Source organism: Bufo bufo, chromosome 2 (genome assembly GCF_905171765.1).
Source record: "Bufo bufo chromosome 2, aBufBuf1.1, whole genome shotgun sequence".
Classification (NCBI taxonomy): domain Eukaryota; kingdom Metazoa; phylum Chordata; class Amphibia; order Anura; family Bufonidae; genus Bufo; species Bufo bufo.
The window spans coordinates 680809277-680833997 of record NC_053390.1 but is presented as its reverse complement, the minus strand read 5'-3'; the positions used below and the strand labels follow the sequence as shown (position 1 = coordinate 680833997).

The 24721-nt window shown below is 44.2% G+C and overlaps 1 protein-coding gene and 1 long non-coding RNA gene across 2 annotated transcripts in view; both read left to right on the top strand.

The window, feature by feature from the left end:
• The first annotated feature begins 1514 nt into the window (after positions 1-1514).
• Positions 1515-7810, top strand: LOC120991750. The gene is made up of 3 exons (XR_005776795.1): positions 1515-1831; positions 6982-6983; positions 7685-7810. It is a non-coding gene; the product is annotated as an uncharacterized LOC120991750 (long non-coding RNA).
• A 1829-nt stretch (positions 7811-9639) lies between these two features.
• Positions 9640-24721, top strand: part of NEK1 (NIMA related kinase 1) — a 157462-nt gene continuing 142380 nt past the window's right edge. Inside the window, 2 exon segments of the mRNA XM_040418655.1 lie at positions 9640-9879; positions 16517-16613. Coding sequence (XP_040274589.1) covers positions 9763-9879; positions 16517-16613 — 214 coding nt within the window. The 5' untranslated portion in view covers positions 9640-9762.

Below are 24721 nucleotides of genomic sequence, written 5' to 3'. Positions count from 1 at the left end.
TTAATTTCCATTGAAGTGTATTAGTGCAGGCAAAACTGATCCGGCTTTCTGGTCTGAGCATGCACAGACCTTTAAAAATGCGAAAAAATGAATACCGGATCCGTTTTTCCAGATGACACCTGAGAGACGGATATGTTATTTCAATGCAATTGTCAGACGGATCCGCCATCAGTTTGCATACGTTTTGATGGATCTGGCGACCAAACTGCCTGTCGGAATCCCCTGCTGCAAGTGTGAAAGTACCCGTAAAGGCAAATGTGTCGCGTGACATTTCATGTAATGTACTACAATGGGGTCGCAACACAACAGTTGCCAAAAATCCATCCATCCATTTTTTGCGAAGGTCACCTTGACAGCATGTCGCATTGTGGCGCCATTTACATACCTTACATATAAATAATAATAAGGCTTGAGGAAGGCTCCTGTGTAAGAGCCGAAACGTCGCTACAGCCTTATGGGTAAATAAAGTTATTTTTATTTTTATCTATTGGAGTGCTGCCCTTTTTCATCGTTTATATTTTACTGGATTGGCTTATATCCATACTGGGCCTGCGCACCCTTCATCCATTTTTTCTACTGTGACGGTGCTGCCATCTCTTTTTTTCTTTTTTTTACATATAAATTATATGAAATTTAATTATATTATATGTGAAATGTATGTTCATTTCATATATAATGTCACGCATCAAATGTCACCATGTAGCCATAGTCTAAGGCAGCGGTCCCCAACCACCGGGCCGCGGCCCAGGACCGGGCCCTGGAAGATTGTTTGCCGGGCCGCGGCAATACAGAGGAGGGGAGACGCCAGGACAGGGGAGGGCAGGGGGGAGGGCCCGCGGCCCCGCAAGTGCTTTTTTTCAGTGCGGCGGCCGGGCCCTCCTTATATTTTGAGTGCGCCTGCACTGCGCTTCATAACCTGTTATAATCCCGCGAGACCCGTGACCTCCTGCGGCAGGTCTCCCGTCGCGGGATCACTGCTGGAATGACACGGCGGTGCGCCGCAGGCAGAGCCACGGGATTGCGCACTGAACTGAAGCCAGCCACAGCCTGCAAGTACAGGGGGCAGATGATGATCAGTGGCACTAATGTTTGAATTCAGAAAGTTGTGAGCCCGCACCGGCCATATGAGGGCAGGGCAGGGACAGCAAATAATGAGGGGCAAAAACTGAAATATATAGAGAGTGGGGGCAAAATGAAATATAGGTAGAGAGGGGGCCTCTGACAAAACATTGGCAATTATAACTGGGTTATTATTGACAAAGTTTTGTCAGAGGCCCCCTCTCTACCTATATTTCATTTAGCCCCCATTCTCTATATATTTCCTTTTCATTTTGCCCCCTCATTATTTGCTGCCCCTGCCCTAATACCAGATCACATTATAATAACCGGCACTAATGTCTGAATTCAGAAAGGGGGGCCCACGCCGGCCATATGAGGGCAGGGGCAGCAAATAATGAGGGGGCAAAATGAAAATGAAATATATACAGAGAGGGGCAAAAAATGAAATATATAGGAGTGGGGGCAAAATGAAATATAGTGAGAAAAGGGGCGACTGACAAAACTTTGGCAATAATAACCACGTCGGCCACATGAGGGGCACGGTGGTGCTCATGGTTATTATTGCCACAGGGGGGCCCAAATTCAAAGGTTGCCCTGGGGCCCATAGAATTCTAGTTACGCCACTGCACCAGACGCATGCGCATATCACACACAGCGTGCGGCTGTACAGCGGGTTGGAAGGAGAGTGTTCCTTCCTTCCAACTGTGATGCTGGCCAGCCACTGCCACCAATATGAAAGCTGAAAAGGGCTAGTGAGGGAGGGATTGGTTAGGTCTCATTGCCCCCACCAATGGAAATGAACATGAAGGCGGGTGGGGGTTGTCGGCATCCAGATAGTATCTGAGGCAGTGCTTGAAGTGGGCCGGAACGCGGCGGTACTCAGTACCGCCACTTCCAAAAATTGCCCTGGAGAGTACCAGCACCTCTCCGTGCGCCCAGTACGTGGGTTTCCGGTACCGGAGCGCAGCGGAGAGCTCATAGGCGTGCGCACGGGGTGTGCCGGGTGTGCCTGGGCACACCCTAATCACACCCCTGTGCTCCGCCTCCTGCACTGCTGCCTGCCGCTTGAGCCCAGGCTGCCAGCCCCGCACAGCTTCAATGACATAGATCTGCTCGACTGACGACTCATTACTATATAGGACTGCTCACTGCTCTTGTGCTCCGGCTCCCGGCGGTCGGCCGCGTAATGTCACTCACTCTGACGTCATGCGCCTGCTCCGCCTGCTTCATTAATAAAGTGGGAGGAGCAGGCGCGTGCGGAGTGACGTGGTGAGTGACGTCACGTTACGCTGCCCCCGGCCGGCCGGCTAGTTTGAATGTTTGAAGAGCCTGCCTGCCCGCCCAGTGCACATGCCCATGCCCAGGCAGCCCAGTGAATGGTGATTGGCACTGTGAAAAGAAAAACTGTGAATCTTAGCTGGAGTCCTGTCCCAGTAAGTTAGTAAAGATTAGATAGTAGTACAACTTGGCACAGTTTAATTACAACATTTTACATAAGGAACGGCAGGGTCTTACAATAGTTGCCGGCCTCCACCCCCTGTTGGGGGTCAGTCGCTGTCAGGGACACTGTTCTGGGGGGCGGGGGGGGGATCTGTGGATGATCACACATATATAGCACAAGATGCTGCTATATATGTGTCATCCAAGATCCCCCGGCCCCCCATAACCATTGTCATCCACAGATCCCCCCCGCATCTGTGTCAGATTCCACACAGATGCCCCCATAACAGTGCCATCCACAGATATCCCCTTAATAGACTATTAAGGGATATCTGTGGATGACACACTTATGGGGGCATCTGTGGAATATGACACTGTTATGGGGGGGGGATCTGTGAATGATATATGGGGCATCTGTGTGGAATATGTCACCTTTTATGGGGGATCTGTGGATGACACTGTTATGGGGGCATCTGTGGATGACGCACTGTTATTAACAGTGCGTCATCCACAGATGCCCCCATAACAGTGTCATCCACAGATGCCTCATAACAGTGTATCATCCACAAATGCCCATAACAGTGTGTCATCCACAGATGCCCCCATAATAGCGTCATCCACAGATGCCCCCATAACAGTGTGTCATCCACAGATCCTCCATAACAGTGTCATCCACAGATCCACCATAACAGTGTGTCATCCAGAGGTCCCCCATAACAGTGTGTCATCCACAGATCCTCCATAACAGTGTGGCTTCCACAGATCCACCATAACAGTACGCCTGCGCACTGAAGAGAACAGAAAGGAGGGCAAAGAATCCGTGGAAGCAAGCAGAGGACGGCACAGCAGACGACTGAATAGCTTTTTTGTAGTAAATTGTTTTATTAAAATGTAATTCAGTTAAAAAAAATTTTTTTGTTATGTATGATGCTTTTTGATATAAAATAAATGTAAATGTAGTGGTGGGTGTATGTGGAGCCCAGGCCTCTCTCATGTCCTGCACGCTGGCGCTGTGGAAGGATACGGTTGGTCAGGCAGCAGAAAGGCTCTGGAACTTTTCCCTTCACAGTCACTGCTATCTCTCTCTCGTACAGTGCAGACTCTGCAGGAGGCTTTCCGTTTTCTCTCCGTCCTCATAGAAGTCTATAGGAATCAAAAACGGATCCATCTGTAGTTCCCGTAATGCAAGACGGAAAAGAAAGTCCTGTCGACAGGACCCAGACGGATCGGTTATGCTTTCTTATAAACTTCTATTAGGACAGAGCAAAAGGATTGCCTCTTAAAGGTTTCGTTTAGCATTCCATCTGGCCATTCCGTTATATTCTGTTTTAAAACAGAATATAACGGAATGGCATAACACAGATGTGAACCCACCCTTAGGACAAGATTGTTTCTGAATACTCAAACGTACCGAGGAAGAAAGGAAAACTCTTGAAAGCTTGTCTTTTAAGTATTAGGTTAGTACAATAAAAATTTACACACTGGAGTCCATTTACACGTCCGTATTTGGGTCCGCAATTCGTTCCGCAATTTGCGGACCCATTCACTTTCAATGGGGCTGGAACAGATGCAAATCCACATTTCCTGGATCTGCATCCGCATTTTCGGGATCCGCATCCGTTTTTTCGGGATCCGCAATTTAGTTCCTGGAAAAAATAGAACATGTCCTATTCTTGTCCGCAATTGCGGACCAGAAAAGGCATTTTCTATTATAGTGTCTGTGATGTGCGGATCCGCAAATTGCAGATCACACATTGCAGGTGTCCGTGTTTTGCGGATCCGCAAAACACTTACGGACGTGTGAATGGACCCTTATGGAGAATCTGTGGATATAATATATATATATACACATACATGCACACGCGCGCGGCGTGTGTGTTTGTGCTTTAGGGTGCACACCCTAATGCAATAGGCTGCGCACACGCCTATGGAGCTGCGTGTCTCCTCCCTAATGTCGTTGGCTGGGCAGCTAGTGGAGGGGGGCGGGTCGTTGCAGAGTACGGCTCAGGCTGGCGCAGGCAGGGAGTTGACCTCACGTTAGGTGACGTCAACTCCTTCCCGCGCGCCTGTGAGGAGCGATCAGTGCGGCGACCAGTGACTGGTCCTCCTTGGAGTCAGGAGTCGGACGGTGCAGCAAAGAACATCGACTTTGCTTTGGAATCCAACTTCTGAAGAGTACTGGTGAGTGACAGGCACCCCCCTCCCCCCACACACATTAGTTCCTCCCTGTACCAGTACCCCCCCCCCCCCCCCTGGCAGGGGGGTACTGGTACAGAGAGGAATTAATGTGTGTGATGAGGGGGGGGGGGGTCTGATGTATATATATTTTAATACTGTACTGTAATATAAGCTCTACCTCTTTACATAAATGGTATTATCATTACCAAGAAATAAAGCTAAGTCTGAGACAAATGTCGGTCATAGACCCATAGAAAGTATATGTACATGATCAGGATGAGATACTGAGCAACATGTAACAGTTTAGTTTTTTTTGGGTGATCTGACAGGTACGCTTTAAGATGCTCTCCTGGCTTATAAGTAGCAAAAGAACAAGGTCAGAATCAGAGGACTCGCTGGCTGACCCCCCACCAAACCAGAATATCGCTGCAGGTCAGAGTCAGACACAAGCTAATGAAAGCAGCACTTGTGCCGCGGTCGATCAGGTTCTCACAAGTGACGTAGAGGACGAGAGTGACATCACTTCTACCGATGACAACAGCCGCATTGCCGAGCATGAGTGGCCAGAATGTTGGTCCCAAGCACAAGTACAGTATTTCTCCACAAATTACAAGTGGCTGCTAAGCAAAAATCGAAAGTTGGGCTGTAGTGTGTGTAGTCAAGTTTGTGCTCGTGTAGACATGCAGCAAGGGCAGAGAGTGTCGCAGGAGTGGAGTGGGTGCTTAATCTCGTCTTATGGAAGGGACAAGGCTGCACAACAAAGCTCACTACGAAAGAAAATTAAAGAGCACAGAGACTCAATTTATCACAAGAAAGCAGTTGAAATAAAAGAGAAGGCAACACAAAATACAATGCAAAAACACATTGAAGATATGAGAAAGGCTGAATACGCCTCAACTTGCAATGTGTTTAGAACAGCTTATAAGATTGGCAAGCATGGGCGTCCCTTTACAGACATGCCAATAGATGTCCAGTTGCAAGTCTTAAATGGTGTCAAGATGGGCAGAGTTTTACACTCTAATAACTCGTGTGCAAATATACTGGATCACATTGCAGCTGAAATGAAAAAGAAGGTAGTCAATGACATAGTGATGAATGAAAGAAAACTGTGTGTGCTCATTGATGAATCGACTACAATAAGTGGAAAGTCTGTCCTTGTCGTGTGCCTGCGATCAGCTATTTCCAATGAACAGCCAGACACAGTATTTTTTGAACTCATTGAGCTGCAGGGGACCACAGCAAATGACATCACTGAAGCACTGTTAGAATGTCTTCATAATAATGGCTTTGACCCTCACTACCTACAGGAACATTTGTTGGCATTTGCTTGTGATGGAGCCTCAGTGATGCTTGGGAGGAAAGCAGGAGTTGCTGCGCAGCTTTGTTCCAAATTCCCTTACCTGTTTGTCTGGCATTGTTCCAATCACAGACTGGAACTGGCAGTTTGTGATGTTTTGAAGGAGGTTGGAGGAATCAACCACTTTAAAATATTTTTAGATCAGCTTTACTCCCTCTACCATGCATCCCCAAAAAACCAAAGGGAGTTAACAGAGAGTGCTCACAGTGTTGGACAGCGTCTCCTTGTGATAGGCCGTGTTTTATCAGTGCGTTGGGTTGCTTCAAGTGAGAGAACGGTGAAAGCAGTATGGGAGAACTACCCAGCTTTGCAGGTACACTTTACAAGTGCTGCTGCTGATACCAGCAGGGACTCAAGAGAGAGAGCAAAATACAAAGGACTCAATGATGTTCTCACTACTGTTTCTTTTGTGGTCAATCTTGGCATCATGTATGACGCTCTCACAGAACTCAGTGACCTCTCAAGAATGCTCCAGAGACGTGACATGACTTTGGATCAAGCCGACAGGCAGCTGGACCGACAGATCCGGGTGTTTGAGTCAATGGTATCCACACCTGGTCCCTACACACAAATTGCCATTGAGGCTGAAAATAAGAAAATCTTCAGAAATGTATGCCTGCATGAAAATGAGAGGGTTATAAAAATCAACCCTGGGCAATTTTTCCGTAGCCTGGCTGAAAATGTTAAGTGCAGGATGACTCCAACAACTTCCTCACATGTCAGTAGAACCTCATCTGAAAAGACAGACAGTCACCTCCTCTCAGACATCAAGGTCCTCCAGTCTGACTCCTGGCCTGCATCTCTTGAGATTCAATATGGTGATGCAGCGGTCAGACGTTTATGTCAGAGATTCAGAGTTGGGGAGAGGAAAAGTGTCCAAGGATTTAGGGAGTATAAAGACCTTAAAGCTTCCAAGACACCAGAAGACCTGAAGCCTCTTCTTAAAGCTGTCCACACCATTGCAGTATCAACAAGTGAATGCGAGCGAGCTTTCAGCTCAATGAATGATACTTTGACAGATAAAAGAAACTCTCTCGACATCAAAAGGCTTTCAAATCTGATCTTCCTGAAATGCAACGGACCACCCTTGGATCAGTTTAATGCACAAACATATGTGCAGACATGGCTGGCAAAAGGGAGGAGAAGTGCAGCCTTCACAAACTGCGAAGCCAAAAGTGCAAGGAAAGTGGAGCCCAAAACGTGCTGGAGCCTTTTCTAGGTAAAATGATTTGTACAATATTTTTCATTTTTCATTTGATGTACTGTGATTGTATTGAATCTGCTTTTGTATATTTTTCAGGGGTAAAGAAATTAACCTTCATCTTCAAGACTCAGGTTTATGTTTTACTGTTTACTGTTCTATGGTTAGTATGTTATTATAATTTTTATAAATTATTTTATGTACATTTTGTACAACATTTTGTTCAATACCCTTTTGCACATTTTATTTATGTTCAGTAGCTCTTTCTACAGTAGCTCTTTTTCAGGGTACTTTCTAAGGGTATTTTCATGCTCAGTATTGGGGGGGGGGGAGCACCGGCGCCTAATAGAGTACCGGCACCTCTTTTGGCCCACTTAAAGCACTGATCTGAGGGAGTGAGTGGGAGAATGACTTGCAGTTCCTTTTCCATGTCACCTTGAAAATATCAGCAGTGCAGCAGAGACCCTAGTCAGTTTTGAGTCACATTTAAATAATAAATGTAATAGTTATCTATTTTAACATGAACCTTGTGTTTTGTTATGCGCGTGAATCAGTCAGCGCCGACCAGCACACACTAAGCCCCGCCCACTCCCTAAGCCCCGCCCAAGACCTAGCTTTCCCCCCCCCCCCGGTCCCTGGGAAAATTGTCTGACATGAAATTGGTCCTTGGTGCAAAAAAGGTTGGGGACCACTGGTCTAAGGGACCTCATGTAGCCAGAATGTTGCAGGACATACGCCTGCGTTATTTTTAATGACTTTATTGCTGCATTTTTAGGGGGAAAAATCACCAGCTCCAGATGGTGCATGATTGTTTATGGTGAATGAAATTTTTTATATATTTTTTTGCCATGGAGTTTTTCAGCCCTCCCTTAGGGCTCATGCACACGACAGTATTTTGCGTTCCGTATACAGACCGTATTTTGATTCCTTATATGGTCCATATACGGAACCATTCATTTCAATGGGTCCGCAAAAGATGTGGACAACACTCTGTGTGCTGTCCGCATCCGTTGCTCCGTTCCGTGACCCCGCAAAAATTATGAGACATGTCCTATTCTTGTCCGTTTTGCGGACAAGAATAGGTATCTCTATAATGGGCCTCCTGTTCCGTTCCGCAAATTGCGGAAGGCACACGGGCGGCATCCGTTTTTTGCGGATGAGCCCTTAAAGTGCATTTCTTGTGTTTTTCTTTTGGTCTGGTATCTTTTCCCTCATTGCCTGGTGTTTTTTCCCACAGACCTCTATTTTTTGAAGTACCAGTGTGTGTGTGTTTTTTTTTTTTATAATGTATTTCCCTATATGGCTCTAGAGAGCTTTATTCACATCACCATTCAGCCTTTCCGTTTAGGCCTCATGCACACGGCCGTGCCGTTTTTTTTGCGGTCCGCAAAAAAACGGAAGCCGCCCGTGTTGCCTTCCGCAATTTGTGGAACGGAACGGGCGCCGGCAATGTAAATGCCTATTCTTGTCCGCAAAGCGCGGACAAGAATAGGACGTGTTATATTTTTTTTAACGGGGCCGCGGAACGGAGGCATGGAGTGCTGTCCGCATCTTTGAAGTGAATGCGTCCGCATCCGAGCCGCCAAAACGGCAGCTCGGATGGGGACCCAAACAACGGCCGTGTGCATTAGGCCTTAGGGGCAGGAAAACGGAAAGGACGGATTCGGCAAATAACTGAGCCGAACGGAGTCCACGGGCCCCATAGACTATAATGGGGTCAGTCGGGTTTCCGCTCAGAAGAAGATTTTTGAAGCGGAGACAAAAGTCCTGCTTTTCAGGGGGGTACATACTTTCCTAAAAAAAAAAAAAAAAAGCCAGAGGAAAAAGTCGCCAGGTGGTAAAACATATTATATGGACAAGAATGTCCCCAAAAACGCATAAAAACGCATTTTTTGGACAAAACTGTGTGGCAGCCCCCAAACTGGACTAAGCTGCAGTACCAGACACAGACACATGGACACAGTGGCACTATAGCAGGGAAGGGGTCGCTGTGTTTGCTGGTTCCCTTGTTGTGCTCATTGCAGGGGTCTGGCTGTACCTCCACAGGGGCAATCCATTGTAGCCTGGACAACCAGGAAACTTCTTACAACCGTCATAACTCGGGGTCCTATAGAACACACAGTAAAAAGTCTGTAACACTCTGCACCCTATGCACGAAAATACCTAAGAACAATATTCCTTTGTATCTATAGCAACAGGAGAAAAAAAAAGATACTGTGACTTTCTTTTCCAAGGCCAGTTCTGATGCATAAAGTCCGCCGCGTACCGCAGAGCACACTGCCAGTTCCAGACATGGCCGCCCGCGCCTCAGGCCTATAGAATGTGCACTAAAGTTGCCAGTAGAAGGAGGTTCGAGCAGCGCCGCGCTGGCAGTGACGTCATCTGTGCGACGCACGCCGTCTGCTCGCTGCCCAGCAACCGCTAACATCACACGGCGGGCCGGCCATCGCGTGCGCTGCATTCCGCTACCCCACGCAGAGCTGCGCCCTTTCCTTTCCTGACAGTCATGCCGTAGTGATAGGGCACCATGAACAAGTACGTGAGAGTCAGCAAGATCGGCGAGGGCTCGTTTGGTAGGGCCATCCTGGTGAAATCCAAGGAAGATGGCAAGCAGTATGTCATCAAGGAGATCAGCATCTCTAAGGTGGGTGCTGGTGTCCACCATGTAATGCCATGCAGTGCAGGCTATCATCACTGCACATCAGGTGTGATAAATGGCCATGGCTGACCTGGGTGTGTCCTCCCTGCTTCCTGTGCAGGATCTCATTAGAGGCCTGGTGTCTCCATCACTGCACTTTGTGGTCAGGATGATGTCATTGGCATGGTAACGGGCTGCAAGGCCAGAGTGCCTGTAACTCCACCTGTTAGGAGAGGATGTACAGGGCAGGGACTTTAATTCATTATCAATAGGCCTGATGATCACAATGAAGGGTATGAACCTCATGTATAAGATCTAAAACCCCAAATAAATTTTTGTTCAATTATTTAGCATTGAACCAGAGGAATGTACTTCTTAGTTGTCCCCGCTCAGTGTAAACTTTATAGTCTTATGACACTGCATATGATATCGTCCGGCAGGGGGCGTACGCGGATCTCGTATGGGCCCAGCCAGTAGGCGTGCATCAATCACTCTCAGTCAATGTAGAAAGCAAGGTCCCACATTTCTGATGAAATGACTTATTTTTTTTTTTAGTAAGTGATCAACATTTTTATTTAAGAAAATTGTAATAAAAAAAGTCACCCGCTAAAGTGGAACAAGTGCTTCATCAATATGCCGGTCATCCTGAGCACCAAGTGGGGCAAAAGAAAACGCACTTATTTGCCTCCAGCATCTTACCAGATTGATTCCTTCTCTGAAAAATGAAAGGTGGAAACTGATTGGTTGCTAGGGGCAGCTAAGCCTGTTTTCCTTTGCCCAACTTTTGGTAAATCGTTCCCTGTACTTCTCAATATATTCACCCCAGACAATTGGCATAAAGACATTGATAAAACTCCTGCTTCCAGTATGTTACAAAGCTGTCTTTCTGCTGCCACCACTAGGGGGAGCTCAGTGCATAGACATTTAGCTGTAGTCATCTTTTTGCACTACGCTACCCCTAGAGGTGGCTGCTTGAAATCCATGGTTTTTACATCAGAAGTAGGAGTTGAATCAGGTGGTCTGCCTCCGTTGAAGGTGCACCACTGTTGTCCAGATTGTCAGAGTTCCTGATAATTGAAATATTTCCTCCATTTTGTGTATCTTTTTGTTATTAAAGGGAATGTTGCCCATTTTATGCTGTCCTGTCTGAGGCCAGCATCAGCTTTGGACCCTGTTTTCTTAAAGAGGACCTTTCATCTGTTTAACCCTAGTCTAATTAGGGTCTTACCTTATAGAGCGGCCCCCACTGATGTCATCGCACTTCTTTTTTCTTTGTCCACCGTTGATTTCGGCGCCCTATATTCTAATTAGCCGATTTGGTTATACTAGGCGGAGACTAGGATGGTTCTCTTCTCCCTGGCTGTGAGCGCATCCAATCAGAGCGCACCGTTCATAGCCAGGGAGGAGCCCATTCATTTGGGAAAAAAAAATTAAAGTGCAATGACATCAGTGGGGGCCGCCTTATAAGGTAAGACCCTAATTAGACTAGGGCTAAACAGATGAAAGGTCCTCTTTAAAATCAATGGTGAGCAGCTCCAGCGGGACTGAGTCGGCTCCATGCAGTGCACCTTCTCAGGACTCCTTGTCTTCCTGGGATGCCAACTCCACCAAAACCCCCACTGCTGTCAGTTATTTGCGGCAGGGCAGCCACAGCTCATGAAGACACTTGGGTCCCGCTGGAGCTTCCTGTCACTAATTTTAAGGAATTGAAAGGCTAAAAAAAATAGTAAGTGACCCAGAATTTTGCTCAGGGTGTGTGTCACCAGTTTATAGCAGTCTCAGATAGGGGGTGATAAAACTGGTGACAGATTATCTATGTACACCTTCGGAGGCAATTTTTTATGGTCATCTATTAAACCTATTAAACCTTATCTCTAATTTACTAAGAGGTCCGAAACACTTAATTAAGCCCCATTCTTATCAGTAAGATAAGAACTGAGCTATACTGAGTGTTTATAAGATCAGCGAGCAGAGATAAGGAGCCCGTCAGCTCCCCAACTGACGGAAAACAGAGAAAATCCAGAAGCTGCCACTAGAGCATCTCAGCTATGTACAGATAAAAGGCCTACATATTTTGGTCTTTTATTAAAAATATTTTTAGCTCAAAATGAGTACAATGCAATAATAAATAATTTTAAATTGCCACCAAAGGTGTACATAGTCTTTAAAGAGGACCTTTCACCGATTTTTACACTATGAACTAACTATACAGACATGTAGAGCGGCGCCCGGGGATCTCACTGCACTTACTATTATCCCTGGGCGCCGCTCCGTTCTCCTGTTATGCCCTCCGGTATCTCCGCTCACTAAGTTATAGTAGGCGGAGATTTCAGTCACTAAGTTATGGTAGGCGGAGTCTGCCCTTGTTCTGCTGTAGCGCTGGCCAATCACAGCGCAGAGCTCACAGCCTGGGAGGTTCTTTTCTCCCAGGCTGTGAGCTCTGCAATGCGATTGGCCAGCGCTACAGCAGAACAAGGGCAGACTCCGCCTACCATAACTTAGTGACTGGAATCTCCGCCTACTATAACTTTGTGAACGAAGATACCGGAGGGCATAGCAGGAGAACGGAGCGGCGCCCGGGGATAATAGTAAGTGCAGTGAGATCCCCGGACGCCGCTCTACATGTCTGTATAGTTAGTTCACATTGTTATAATGGGTGAAAGGTCCTCTTTAAGAAATCTGAATGATGTTTGTAAGTAGGGATCGACCGATATTGATTTTTTAGGGCCGATACCGATACCGATAATTTGTGAACTTTCAGGCCGATAGCCGATAATTTATACCGATATTCTGGGAATTTTCTTTTTTGAGAAAAAAAAAAAATTCCTACACAAATCTGCTGAAAATTAATATGTTTATTGTTAATGTGTATTTTTTTTGTTTATTGTTAATGTGTATTTTTTTTTTATAAATCTTTTTCATTTATACTTAATATTTTTGTGTTTTTTTTTTACTAACTTTTAACCCCCTTAGGGACTAGAACCTTTGTCCTATTCACCCTGATAGATCTCTATCAGGGTGAATAGGATCTCACACTGTCCCTGCTGCTCTGTGCATAGTGCACACAGCAGCATGGAGCTGAACATGGCAGCCAGGGCTTCAATAGCGTCCTGGCTGCCATGGTAACCGATCGGAGCCCCAGGCTTACACAGCTGGGGCTCCGATCGGAGGAGCAGGGGAGAGGGGATCCTGTGGCCACTGCCACTAATGATTAATACTGGGTGGGGGTGGGGGCGCACTGCGCCACCAATGTTTTTACTATTGGCCGGGATTGGGATGGGGGTGGGGGGCGCACTGCGCCACCAATGATTAATACTGGGGGGCTTGGGGGGGCGCACTGCGCCACCAATGAAGATAAGTCTCTCATTCATTCATATACAGGACGCGGGAGCTGGCTGCAGAATCACATAGCCGGCTCCCGACCTCTATCAGCGGTAGCTGCGATCCGCGGCACCTGAGGAGTTAACTACCGCGGACCGCAGCTATTGCTCATAGAGGTCGGGAGCCGGCTATGTGATTCTGCAGCCAGCTCCCGCCTCCTGTATATATGAATGAATGAAAGGCTTATCTTCATTGGTGGCGCAGCGGCCACAGCCCCTCCCCTCCTATGTTCTATCCCCTCATTGGCGGCAGCGGCAGCAGCAGCACAGGGGGAGGAGACATTGCTTCCTTCTCCCCTGTGCTGCGGAGGGAACACAGAGAGCGCTGTCAGCAGCGCGTTCTGTGTTCCCAAAACGTTATCGGTATATCGGCAAAATAGATGCCGATACCGATAACGTTCAAAATCCTCAATATCGGCCGATAATATCGGCCAAACCGATAATCGGTCGATCCCTATTTGTAAGTTCATCCCTCTATATTTATATACAGGGTTATTATACTGTGTATACCTGTTATCTGTCTATATAACTAGACTCTTTTATATTGGCTTGAAAGAGGCCATTGTAGCCAAAATGTCGCTATTCATTGCATTTACACTCATTCTAAGGGTCCATTCACACGTCCGCAATTTCGTTCCGCATTTTGCGGAACGGAATTGCGGACCCATTCATTTCTATGGGGCAGCACCATGTGCTGCCCGGATCCGGAATTGCGGATCCGCACTTCCGGGTCCGCAATTCCGATCCCGAAAAATATAGAACATGTCCTATTCTTGTCCGCAATTGTGGACAAGAATAGGCATTTTCTATTAAGTGCCGGCGATGTGCGGTCAGCAAACTGCGGAACGCTCATCGCCGATGTCCGTGTTTTGCAGATCCACACACACACGGACGTGTGAATGGACCCTTAAAGGGATTTTTTTTTGTTTATAGTGATTTTTAAGCAAGTGCCCACAGCCTGCCTGCTCTTTGCTGCCTCGATCTTCCAGTGCCTGCACTGTTTTCTTCCAGGGGTGCATGGACATGTGCAACGCCCCATACAATGACTAGGCTCAGTGATGATGTGGTCACAAGCAGCAACCAGTCATTGGCTGGAACGGTGCATGTGACCACGCCAATGCACTCTTGCATGTATATAATGCAGGGACCAGAACATGGAGAAAGCTGAGGCAGCGAAGAGGACCAGAGCAGCTTGGAGCAGGTAAGTATCCTTTGTTCTCAGCAGCCAGGTTGTGGGCACTTGCTTAAAAATGATTATAACTAGAAAAAGATTTAGTAATACTGAAGACCAACCTGTGTACAGCGATCAGTGACTAACAGCTATTTATGTATACACACTTACACAGAGAATGCTATCAATTACTGATAACACCTCCCTGTGTACAGCTATCAGTGACTGACAGCTATTTATGTATACACACTTACACAGAGAATGCTATCAATCACTGATAACACCTCCACTGTATACAGCTATCAGTGACTTCCAGCTATTTATGTATACACACTTACACAGAGAATGCTATCAATCACTGATAACACCTCCCTGTGTACAGCTATCAGTGACTGACAGCTATTTATGTATACACACTTACACAGAGAATGCTATCAATCACTGATAACACCTCCCTGTGTACAGCTATCAGTGACTGACAGCTATCTCTGTATACACACTTACACAGAGAATGCTATCAATCACTGATAACACCTCCCCTGTGTACAGCTATCAGTGACTGACAGCTATTTATGTATACACACTTACACAGAGAATGCTATCAATCACTGATAACACCTCCACTGTATACAGCTATCAGTGACTAACAGCTATATATATATATATATATATATATATATACACACACTTACACAGAGAATGCTATCAGTCACTGATAACACCTCCCCTGTGTACAGCTATCAATGACTGACAGCTATCTCTGTATATACACTTACACAGAGAATGCTATCAATCACTGATAACACCCCCCTGTGTACAGCTATCAGTGACTGACAGCTATTTATGTATACATACTTACACAGAGAATGCTATCAATTACTGATAACACCTCCCCGTGTACAGTTATCAGTGACTGACAGCTATTTATGTATACACACTTACACAGAGAATGCTATCAATCACTGATAACACCTCCACTGTATACAGCTATCAGTGACTTCCAGCTATTTATGTATACACACTTACACAGAGAATGCTATCAATCACTGATAACACCTCCCTGTGTACAGCTATCAGTGACTGACAGCTATTTATGTATACACACTTACACAGAGAATGCTATCAATCACTGATAACACCTCCCTGTGTACAGCTATCAGTGACTGACAGCTATTTATGTATACACACTTACACAGAGAATGCTATCAATCACTGATAACACCTCCCTGTGTACAGCTATCAGTGACTGACAGCTATTTATGTATACACACTTACACAGAGAATGCTATCAATTACTGATAACACCTCCCCGTGTACAGTTATCAGTGAATGCATTTTGGAGTGTTCTGTTCAGTTACATTTTGTCCCCATTGACAATAATTGGGGACAAAACATAAGTGTTTTTTTTTTCTGGTATGAGACCCTATGACGGATCTCAATACCGGAAAATAGAAACACTAGTGTGAAAGTAGCCTTACAAGTTTTACTACCAGTAAATCTTTTCCTGCAAAACTATATATCAATCTGCCGAGCTTCTCCTGCTCTATAACAAGCTGCCAGCAGATTGCACTGCATTTTGTCGTGATTGGTCCCCAACCCAGCCAGACCTGTTAAGGAACGCAAACTTATCTGCTCCCCAACACTCATTTCCGCATCCCCGGGTCCGCCTCTGTCTTCACTGAGCTTCAGTCTCTGTAAACTTTCTGCACTGACAGTCACCTGTGCCGATGCAGCCAATCACTGGCTGCTGAGGCCATTTGCTGTTTGGGGAATACTTCACTGCCGCGACCAGTCATTGGATGCAACATCACACGTGACCCCTGTATTGAAGGTTTATAGGAGGGGACCGAAGCACAGGGATCATCCTGTACATTGAAAGGGTGAAATCTGGGGTGAAAATCCCTGGCTTAAAAATCTGCAGCATGCTCGAAGTTCTGCTATGTGTGAATGGGAGTTTGAAACCACATCCATATGTACTGAAAATGGAATAGACATCTCAAAACTGCAGCCTTACCTCCATGTCTGAACATGGTCTAACACTATGAAGAAGCTGAAACCTCCTGCAATGATTAATTATGTATTTTCTTCTAAGATGTCAAACAAAGAGAGAGAAGAATCAAGGAGAGAAGTTGCTGTGCTGGCGAACATGAAGCATCCGAATATTGTGCAGTACAGAGAATCATTTGAAGGTAGAAATTCAAGTATATTATCATTGTCCTCAAGGCCGTGACATTGGAGTCATAGGGGGACAGGTATCAATAATGGCGTAATTTGCGTTAAAAAAAACTACATTACAAATCAAAAGTGGTGATTTGTTTCACCTCATATATAAAAAGGCGCACACCACTTTTAAAATGTGACTTTTTAAAAGATAAACCTGATTATCTGCCTATTTCTCTCTACTTGCGACATTTTAACACCAATGACACTAAAATGTGACTTTTTTAAACGAAAATGCGCCATTTCAGCCACCCCCTGCCAGACCACAGTTGAGACATTTGATACATATTTGCGACTTTTGAATCATATTTGTGACATTTAGGGTCCATTCACAGGTCCGCATTTTGCGGAAGGGAATTGCGGACCCATTTATTTCTATGGGGCCGCACGATGTGCTGCCCGGATCCGGAAATGCGGACCCGCACTTCCGGGTCTGCATTTCTGTTCCCGAAAAAAAATAGAACATGACCTATTCTTGTCCGCAATTGCCGTTCCGTGGATCTGTGGATCCGCAAAACACACACGGATGTGTGAATGGACCCTTACAGTGGTAAATTGAGACTTTTGTCTCAGACTATTGTTTTGTTTTTGTTAATTTGTATCAGGAAAATATAAAATGCATCTTTCTGCCATAAATGTGACTTTTTACACAAACCGCCACTGGTTTGTCTGCAACAATTTGAGCCATTTCTGCAGAAAAGAGGATGATGAATGCGGTGTAATATACGCCAATTTGATAGCCCTGCCCACTTTGACATTTAGAGCTAATTTTCTTGAATTCTTTATGGTGTAAATTCTGGAGAAAACTGTTGATATATTTGGCCCAAATCAAAACGCCTTTCTTTTTGGCGCATTTTACACCATAGTTCTGGTGCAACATGCTTAGTAAATGTCCCTCATAGAGTCCATTCTGGATGGAGTTGAAGGCTGCGACCCACACCTATCTCCTAAACTGAGCCCTGAAAGTGGTGGAGGGCGCACTCCGCATGTGCTGGCTCGGCTATTTCCTTCAGGCCCATAAAAATGGATCGGTGGCCGATCATGCGCGGTGCGCTCCCATTCACTCCTATGGGGAGAGCGCTTACTGGTGGCTGGTCCGGAGTCCTCCAGCCACCACTTTGGCCTGTTCCGTTCTCGATATAGAACTACCACTGGGACCCGCACCTATCAGACAATGGGGGCATATCCTAGCGATAACCATAGTAAAAATAATAAACTTAGAAGATAGGTACACTTTAACCACTTCCCAACCGCCCATTGACTATAAACGTCCTGGGCGGTCGGGTTTATCTATATGATCGGACGTTTTAGAACGTCTTTTCAGAGATGGCAGCTGCACACTAATCATGCAGCTGCTGTGCCCGGGGGGGCGCTGTCAGTGACAGCAGGGCACCCCAGAGAGAAGGCAGGGACCGTTCCTGTGACCCTGCCTTCTAGATCGCTGTATACACTCTGCATATACAGCAAGGAAGCGATGTGACACTTCCTGTCCCGGCCCGGTGGTCATGTGACCGCCGGGGAAATGCAGGAGCTGTCAGGTCTTCCACAGACCTCGATCAGCCCTGCACTGAGGCTGCACAGCCTCTCTGGGGGGTGTATTTCCCCTGTAACTGGGGAAATGCTACCATGTAAGCCCCAGTTACAGGAGAAATCAATAGTATAAAAATAAAAAAAATTAAATTAAATATCCCCCCAGAGGTCTTGTATGACCTTATGGGGGACACAAAGTGTAAAATAAAAGTGTTTTATAAAAAATAAAAAAAATAAAAAAAATAAAAAAGTTTCACATGTAAAAATAAAAAAAAAATCACCAATTAAGTAATTTAAAAAATGTTAAAAATAGAAATAAATAAATAGACATATTTGGTATTGCTGCGTCCGTGACGTCCGGCTCTATTAAAATATCACATGATCCCCCCCCCATCAAAAATATAAACATTAGCCAAAACCGTTTTTTTTTTGTTACTTCACATCCCAAAAAACATAGGGCCAGATTTATCATTAGCTCAAGTCAAAATAATAGAGTGAAAAAGTCACAAATTTTTGAGCAATCCCTAAAACTGCACAAAAATTTGCGAATTTTATTGGCTCTGCACTATGGTCGCCAGTTTTCTGAAAGTGGGCGTGTTTTCTTATGTAAATGAATCTCTAGACAGATTTACTATTGCGACAATTTAAAGTCGAAATAAATTGCGCAATTTCACTCTAGTGAGGACCATGCTTATCTTATGCGACTTTTTAATAGAACATGCAACTTTTTCGTAAATACGTGCGACTTTTGTAAAGCCCATTACTGAAGGATAAAGTACTACCGTCAAACCACATTTATCACAGTGTTAAAGGACCATTAATAAATCTGACATGTAAAAGTAAGATGTAAGTGTAATGATAAACCTGGCCTATAATGTTAATCGGTCAAAAAGTCGTATGTACCTCAAAATGGTAGCAATAAAAACATCACATCATCCCGCAAAAAACGAGCCCCCATACAAGACCATAGCCATAAAAATGTAAAATAATGGCTCTAAGAAAATTGCAACACAAAGACATGATTTTTTACGATGTAAAAAAATATAGACAAATGACACCAAACTGCTTTTTTAGAGTTCACCTCCCAAAAAATGAGATAAAAAGCTACCAGAAAGCCAAATGTACCCCAATATGGTGCCAATAAAAATTACAGTTTGTCCCGCAAAAAATAAGCCCTCACGAAGCTCAGTCAATAAAAAAATTAAACAGTTATCGCTCCATGACGAGGGGGGATATACTCCTGTTATCTTTTGTAAAAAAAAAAAAAAAAAAGCAAGTTTGAGCCTAAAGTACCATTTTCTTGTAAAAAAAAATACATTTATTTTTAATTTTCACAGCCTAGGGTTATAAATTCTATGAAACGCCTGCTGGGTCAGTGTTCGCTACACCCCTTTAAAGATTCCTTGGGTGGTGTAGTTTACAAGATGTGGTCACTTTTTGGGGGGTTTCCACTTTAGGGGTACCTCAGGGTTTCTTCAAATGCAATATGGCGCCCAAAGACCATTCCAGCAAAATCTGCCCTCCAAAAATAATATGGAGCTCCTTGCCTTCTGAGCCCTGCCGTCTGCCCATACAGCGGTATACGACCACATATGGGGTGTTGTTCTAAACTGCAGAATCAGGGTAATAAATATTGAGGTTTGTTTTGTTAACCCTTGATGTGTTACAGGATAAAAATGATAAAATTGAAAATCTGAAAAAAAAGGGAAATTTGGAAATTTCACCTCTATTTTGCTTTAATTCCTGTGGAATACTTAAAGGTTTAACAACATTTCTAAAACCTGTTTTGAATGGTTTGAGGGGTGTAGTTTCTAAAATGGGGTATTTATGGGTGGTTTCTATTATGTGAGCGCCTCAAAATGGCTTCTGAACTGGTCACTGGTCCTTTTAAAAAGATTGATTTTCTTAAAAAATTTCAAAAATTGCTTCTAAAATTCTAAACTTTCTAAAGTCTTAAAAAAATAAAATAAAAAATAGGTAATTTTTTCAAATTTTCATTTTTTTTTTTTTTTTATAAAGGTGAAACATATTGACTCAAATGTACCATTAACATGATGTATGATTTGTCACGAGAGAAAAAAAAAAGGTACAAAACTGCTGACAGATGTCCTTTAACCCCTTAGGAGCGCATGACGTACTGGTACGGCATGTATCCCGAGTCCTTAAGGACCCATGACGTATCGGAACGTCATGGGTTTAAACCGCGATTGCGGCGCGGCGGGGGTTAATCGGAACAGGATGCCCGCTGAAATCATCCTGTCACAACGCCGGGGGGGGAAGGCAGCGCCATGTCTAAGGAAGGCATCACGCTGCCTTCCGGTGAAGAGCCTGTGAGATCCAGCCCCCTGGATCTCACAGGCCGGAAGCTGTATGAGTAAAGCCTCATGCACACGGCCGTGTTCCGCAGCCGAGAGCGGTCCGTGGTAACCCGACCGGGATTCTTTCTGACAGCAGGAGCGCACGGCGTCATTGGTTGCTATGACACCGTGCGCGTCATGCCGCCGCTGCTGTACAGTGATGCACTCGTATACGAGTATTACTCATACAGCCAATGCATTCCAATACAGAAGTATTGGAATGCATTGTAAACGAATATACCCCCCAAAGTTCAAGTCCCAAAGTGGGACAAAAAATAAAAGTGAAAAAAAGTGGAAAAAATAAAGTTTTCCCCCCAAAAAAATGTAAGTTTCTAGTAAAAATAAACAAAACGTAATTTTCCCCAAATAAAGTAAAAAAAAATTGGTAAAAAATAGGGGGAAAAAAGTATACATATTAGGTATCGCCGCGTCCGTATCGACCGGCTCTATAAACATATCACATGACCGTTAGATGAACCATCAGATGAACACCGTAAAAAATAAAAACTGTGCTAAATAAACCATTTTTTTTGTCACCTTACATCACAAAAAGTACAGCAAGCGATCAAAAAGGCGTTTGCCCACCAAAATAGTACCAATCTAACCGTCACCTCATCCCACAAAAAATGAGACCCTACCTAAGATAATCGCCAAAAAACTGAAAAAACTATGGCTCTAAGAATATGGAGACATCATTTTTTTGTTTGAAAAAAGCTGTTATTGTGTAAAACTTACATAAATAAAAAAAAAAGTATACATATTTGGTATCGCTGCGTTCGTATCGACCGGCTCTATAAAAATATCACATGACCTAACCTCTCAGATGAACACCGTAAAAAATAAAAACTGTGCTAATTAAACCATTTATTGTCACCTTACATCACAAAAAGTGTAATAGCAAGCGATCAAAAAGTCATATGCACCCCAAAATAGTGTCAAGTCATCTCATCCCGCAAAAAAGGACACCCTACCCAAGGTAATCGCCCGAAAACTGAAAAAATTATGGCTCTCAGACTATGGAAACACTAAAACAAGATTTTTTTTGCTTCAAAAATAAAATCATTGTGTAAAACTTACATAAATAAAAGTATACATATTAGGTATCGCGGCATCCGTGACAACCTGGTCTATAAAAATACCACATGATCTAACCTGTTAGATGAATGTTGTAAATAACAAAAAATAAAAACGGTGCCAAAACAGCTATTTCTTGTTATCTTGCCTCACAAAAAGTGTAATATAGAGCAACCAAAAATCATATAAACTAGTACCAACAAAACTTCCACCCTATCCCGTAGTTTCTAAAATGGGGCCACTTTTTTGGAGTTTATACTCTAGGGGTGCATCAGGGGGGCTTCAAATGGGACATGGTGTAAAAAAAAAAACAGTCCAGCAAAATCTGCCTTCCAAAAACCGTATGGCATTCCTTTCCTTATGCACCCTGCTGTGTGCCCGTACAGCGGTTTACGACCACATATGGGGTGTTTCTGTAAACTTCAGAATCAGGGCCATAAATATTGAGTTTGGTTTGGCTGTTAACCCTTGCTTTGTTACTGGGAAAAATGGATTAAAATGGAAAATTTGCCCAAAAATTGAAATTCTGCAATTTCATCTCCAATTGCCAATAACTCTTGTGGAACACCTAAAGGGTTAACGACATTTGTAAAATCTGTTTTGAATACCTTGAGGGGTGTAGTTTCTTAGATGGGGTAACTTTTATGGAGTTTCTACTCTAGGGTTGTATCAGGGGGGCTTCATATGGGACATGGTGTCAAAAAAAACAGTCCAGCAAAACCTGCCTTCCAAAAACCGTATGGCATTCCTTTCCTTCTGCGCCCTGCCGTGTGCCCGTACAGCGGTTTACGACCACATATGGGGTGTTTCTGTAAACTACAGAATCAGGGCCATAAATATTGAGTTTGGTTTGGCTGTTAACCCTTGCTTTGTAACCGGAAAAAATTGGGTTTTTGAAAATCTCTGAAAAATTTCAAGATTTGCTTCTAAACTTCTAAGCCTTGTAACATCCCCCAAAAAATAAAATATCATTCCCAAAATGATCCAAACATGAAGTAGACATATGGGGAATGTAAAGTAATAACTATTTTTGGAGGTATTAATATGTATTATAGAAGTGGAGAAATTGAAACTTGGAAATTTGCAATTTTTTACCAATTTTTGGTAAATTTGGTATATTTTTTATAAATAAAAATGAATTTTTTTTACTTCATTTTACCAGTGTCATGAAGTACAATATGTGACGAAAAAACAATCTCAGAATGGCCTGGATAAGTCAAAGCGTTTTAAAGTTATTAGCACTTAAAGTGACACTGGTCAGATTTGCAAAAAATGGCCTGGTCCTTAAGGTGAAATAGGGCCGAGTCCTTAAGGGGTTAAACAGGGAAACATAATATAAAGAAAAAGGCTTATAAATCTGTACATGCCCAGTTATGCTGTGTCCATCTGAATGTATCCTGCTCTGTCACCTTGTTCCATGTTTTAAGTAGACTTAGATCTCATTTAAAGAGGACCTGTCACCTGTCCTGACATGTCTGTTGTAGTAACTACTTGCATTTCCCATGTAATAGTAATCCAGGTGCATCCGTTATTATGTCTCTATGTTGTGCCACAGTGACATTATCCAATCAGAGCTGCCAGTGTGTACAGGGACAAACCCTCTACTGATAACACCCAGCTGGACCTTCACTGCAAGCTGCTGGCAATTCACTCAACTTCTAGCAGGTATAATAAAGGAATGGCACATTCTAGAGTCATAAGAATAGATACTACATGAGGAATGCAAGTAGTTACTAAAACAGGTTAGGAGAGGTTACAGGTCCTCTTTAGGACTCATGCACATGACCATTGCCTGTTTTGCGGTCCGCAAATTGCAAATCTTCAATTACGGATACCGGCCGTGTGCATTCCACAGTTTGCAGAACAGCACATCCCGCCCATAATTGAACTGTCCTATCCTTGTCTGTAATACGGACAATAGTAGGACATGTTGTTTTTTTTTGTTGTTTTTTTTTTGGAATGGCCATGCGGGCATACGGAAATGGAGTGTATTCCGTTTTTTATGTGGACCAATTGAAGTGAACGAATCCACATATGGGCCGCAAATAAAAACTGCACGGAAACGGAAAAAAAATACGTCCTTAAAGCAGTTGTCTGGGATTAGAAAAACCCGTCTGCTTTCTTCTAAAAACGTTCTACGTTTGTCCACAGGTGGGTTGGTTTTGCAGCTCACCCCCATTCACTTCAGTGCTGCGATACCAGACACAGCGTCTGGACAGGTGTGGCATAGTGTGTGGACTAAAGCAGCCATGGAATCCTGGAAATCCCTGTAAGGCCTCATGCACACGACCGTTGTTTGCATCCGCGTCTGTGGTTCCGTTTTTTACGTTTTTTTTCGCGGCTCCATTGACTTTCAATGAGTCCGTGGAAAAATCGGAAAATGCACCGTTTGGCAGCCGCATCCGTGACCCGTGTTTCCTGGCCGTGAAAAAAATATGACCTGTCCTATTTTTTTCACGGTCAACGGTTCGCGGACCCATTCAAGTCAATGGGTCCATGAAAAATCACGGATGCACACAAGATTGTCATCCGTGTCCGTGATCTGTGTCCGTTTTTTCCTATCATTTCAATGGCAAACTTGACTTAGATTTTTTTTTTTCATTTTTCATGTCCGTGGATCCTCCAAAAATCAAGGAAGACCCACGGACCAAAAAACGGTCACGGATCACGGACCTACGGACCCCGTTTTTGCGGACCTTAAAAAAAAAACGGTCGTGTGCATGTGGCCTTAGGCCTCATGCACACGATAGTATTTTTTCACGGTCCGCAAAACGGGGTTCCGTGATCCGTTTCCGTGTGTCTTCCTTGATTTTTGGAGGATCACCAGACATGAAGGAAAGTGAAAAAAAATCTAAGTCAAGTTTGCCTTGCAAATGATAGGAAAAAAACGGACGCGGATGACAATCTTGTGTGCCTCCGTGTTTTTTGACGGACCCATTGACTTGAATGGGTCCGTGAACCGTTGTCCGTGAAAAAAATAGGACAGGTCATATTTTTTTGACGGACTGAAAACACGGATCACTGACGCGGATGACAAACGGTGCATTATCCAAGTTTTCAACTGACCCATTGAAAGTTAATGGGTCCGCAGAAAATCATGGAAAACGGAACAACGG